The 3782-nt window shown below is 45.7% G+C and overlaps 1 protein-coding gene across 2 annotated transcripts in view; it reads right to left on the bottom strand.

The window, feature by feature from the left end:
• Positions 1-3782, bottom strand: part of Ubash3a (ubiquitin associated and SH3 domain containing A) — a 35604-nt gene that overhangs the window by 23800 nt on the left and 8022 nt on the right. For both annotated transcript variants that reach the window (XM_028767954.1, XM_028767955.1), the window contains exon 5: positions 1372-1541. In XM_028767954.1, the coding sequence (XP_028623787.1) occupies positions 1372-1541 (170 nt within the window). The remainder of the gene's footprint in view (positions 1-1371; positions 1542-3782) is intronic.

Here is a 3782-nt window from a genome sequence, read left to right as displayed (position 1 = left end):
TATCTATCTATCTATCTATCTATCTATCTATCTATCTATCTATCTATGTATCTATGTATCTATCTATGTATCTATCTATGTATCTATCTATGTATCTATGTATCTATCTATGTATCTATCTATGTATCTATCTATGTGTCTATCTATGTGTCTATCTATGTGTCTATCTATGTATCTACCTATGTATCTACCTATGTATCTATCTATCTATCTATCTATCTATCTATCTATCTATCTATCTATCTATTTGTGCATGTATGTATGTATGTATGTATGTATCTATCTATCTATCTATGTATCTATGTATCTATCTATGTATCTATGTATCTATGTATGTATGTATGTATGTATGTATGTATCTATCTATCTATCTATCTATCTATCTATCTATCTATCTATTTGTGCATCTACATATCTATCTATGTATTTATCTATCCATACATCTATCTATGTATTATCTATGTATATATGTATGGATGTATCTATCCATCCATCCATCCACCATCCATCCACTTATCCATCCGTCTACCCACCCATTTTCTAATTCATCCATCTGGTTATTCATCTATCCACTTATTTACTCATCTGTCCACCGCCCCATCCATCTATCCACTCATTCATTCATCTGTCCATCCACTCGTCCACCCAATCCCCCTCATTCAATTACCAACCTATCCATCTATTAAGACATCCATCTATCCACCCATGCATTCCTCCATCCATCTATCCACCCATCTACCACCATCCACTCATCTGTCCATCCTTTAATCTACCCATTTTATCCACACATCCATCCATCCATCCATCCATCCACCCATTTAGCTATTCACCCACTCACCTACCCACCCACCAATCTATCTACTCATCCATCATTTCTCCCGATAGCTGTTTCTCTTATAGGAGAGGCCTTACAGTGTGACCAAATATGTATATCTACCTCCCTTGGTGTGAAGCTCTTTACAATTTCCCTTATGACGGGGAATGTTATGGCGCCCTTATATTTATTCCACTGTGGGACATACTTTCTTCCTCAACCAATCAGCTCCTAGGAAAGGAAACCTTGGCATGAAGCCCACCAAAATCATTACAGAGGATGAATTAACAAGTGGACCGTGTATTAGCACATCTTGGCAACGGGCTTTCTGGATCCCACGGGAGCACTTTCATTGTCGTTTGAAATGATTGTATATGCCCAACTCGTCTATAAAGGGATGCTTCTTCTAAACAGCACATAAGGAGAAGGCTCTAGCAGAGGACAGCCCCCTCTTTTCGTCAGGGAAGATTGTAGGAGTGCCGTCAGGGGAGCATTTATTCACCTCCAATCAGTAAGAAAGGCTGGGCCAGCCCACCAGCCGGGTCAGGTTCTCTTACCTGGTAGTGCACAAAACGCATATCTCGGGAGTACAGGGCAGCTGTCCATTGGCAGGTGTGGCTGGGCTGGATGGCTCTGGCCAGCTGCTCCAGGGTCCTTTGATGGTGAGGGTAGAACTTATGGGCCAAGGTCAGGTGTAGCTGTTTGGTGCAGGGCTTAACGGTACAGTCTGTGGAGTCAAGAAAACGCAGGATGCTGAGTATCTCACCTTGAATGTCAAGCGAACATAGCATGTTGGGTACCCATTCTGAATGTCAGGTAGGACTAGGAGAGCCAAGAACCTGTCCCTGAATGTCAATGCTACCTGCCTGAAACGGGCAAAAACCTCTCCTAGTCATGTCTCTGTTCTACTCGCCTGGTCCTTAGTGTTGGCACCCTCTTAGCAAATCGAGGACTGGGCTTTCCCTACGAGAAAGAATGTGGTTGGGTACTCGCAAGGACAGGCACAGAGATGTGACTCAAGGTCTTCAGAGCTCTGAGGCTGCAAGCTAGCTCATTCAAAATGCAGCGAATGGCCCCTTCATTCTCTGGTGTACATGTGATTTGATTTGGGCCTAGACTCTCAAGTCGGTGTTGCTCGGTTTTGGTTTTGATTCAAGACTGGATCTCACGTGTCCTAGACTGCTTTGAACTTGTTACGTAGCTGAGAATGACTTTAAACTTCTGATCCTCCTGCCTCTATCTCCCGAGTGCCAGGATCATATGTGAGCACCCACATCCCTGGTTTATGTGCTGCTAGCCAGTGAACCTAGTGCCTCAGTGTTGCTAGGGAGAACACTCTATCCACTGAGCTATGTCTCCAGCCCCAGGTCAATGCCTCCGGCTTAAAGAAGAGTCTTCTGGAGAGATGGACATAAAACCTGCAGCATGGTTAACATTCATTAGACTTTCCTCACTGGAGGCTCGGTAGGGCTGAGGAGGTGATGGCCTCTGTCCTTGAGAATGCCTCGGCTCTGGGTTGGCTTTTGAGTCTTTCAGGTTGGGAAGCAAGAGAGGATAGTATCTCAGGAACAGTCAAATCTGGTGTCAGTGGGACCACAAGCATTCCAGGCTCTGAGGAGGCAGTCTGGTGTCTTAGGAGAAAGGACAGACTTTGATATGGAAGGGCCTACTTCAAGGCTCTTCTGTCCTTGTCACCACAGGGGCCTTGGCTAAGAGTCATGCTGACTTAATTTCCTTTGTGACAGCCAGAACTTGGCGATAAAGACGGTTAATTCCAGGACTCTGAAGTCCACTGTGCCCGAGTGCTGCTTGCTACTTCTTCATCCAGGTCAGGAAGCAAACAGGATATATTATTTCCCTAATGAAAGTTCTGGAAGGTGCAGGCACATGATGCTAAGTTCACTACAGTATTCTCCACATAGGGGACCTTTAGCAGCCAGCTGGACCCTGGCCAGGTCCCTGAGCCCTAAGCTTCTGGGGAAAGCAGCCAGTGCAGGTGGCATGAAGGTATGTGTAGGTGATAGGAAACTCTTTTTATGACACTTTTTAGTAGTTCTGGAGGGTGGGCTCTCCATATGAGTGAGCATAGCCTGGAAAAGACCTGGTCTGGCTTCCCTAGAGGCCCGGGGTGAGTCATGCTGACATTTGAATAGGTTTTTGTTTTTCCTCTGTTGCTCTGTGTACCTGGGTTCAGTTTCACTGAGAGAGGCAGTGTGGGCAGGGAGGGACTTGGGATACTCCTGAGCTGTCATCTCAGGAGAGTCTCCTAGCCTCTCAGGTCAGACTGAGGTTTAACCTGGAAAGGCAGGAAGAGCCTGTTCAGGGTCAGGAGATGGGTAAGAGTTCCGGGCCAGCTCTCCCAGGAAGTGAGGCCCTGGTAATATTTGAAGAGGCATAATGCAAAGTTTCAGGCTATCAGGATGGGTGAGCATGACACTTACTTCCTGCTGCAATGGGATACCCAAACTGGGTGGCATAAAACAACCGGCGGTTATTGTATTAGAGATCCCGGAGGTCAGAAGTTCAAAATCAAGGTATGGGTGGGGCCACATTCCTTCCAAAGGCTCTGGGGTTGGGTTCTCTGGTGTCTTCTGGTTCCTTTCTGGTGGCCTCAGGCGTCCCTTGGCTGTGGCTCCAGCCCGCCCACCCTACCTCTGTGGTCAAGTGGCCTCCTTGTTATCCCCATGTGTATTTTGCAGGACCATGTTATTGATTTAGGGTTATTGATTTAGGTTTCAATAGCTATCGATTTAGGGTTACTTTACTCCAGTGTGACCTCATCTTAATTAATTGAATCTCTAAAGAGCCCACTGCTAAGTAAGGTCCCATTCTGAGGTTCTTGGTGGGAGAGGACCATGTGTAAACCTAGGACAGGGACTCTGGGCAGGGATTTCTGATGGGCAGACTCAAGTTTCCTTTTTCTTTCTTTCTTTCTTTCTTTCTTTCTTTCTTTCTTTCTTTCTTTCTT

Source organism: Grammomys surdaster, unplaced genomic scaffold, assembly GCF_004785775.1.
Source record: "Grammomys surdaster isolate TR1022 unplaced genomic scaffold, NIH_TR_1.0 183, whole genome shotgun sequence".
NCBI classification, from domain to species: domain Eukaryota; kingdom Metazoa; phylum Chordata; class Mammalia; order Rodentia; family Muridae; genus Grammomys; species Grammomys surdaster.
Note: the sequence above shows the minus strand (reverse complement) of the source record. Positions and strands in the feature narration are given on the sequence as shown.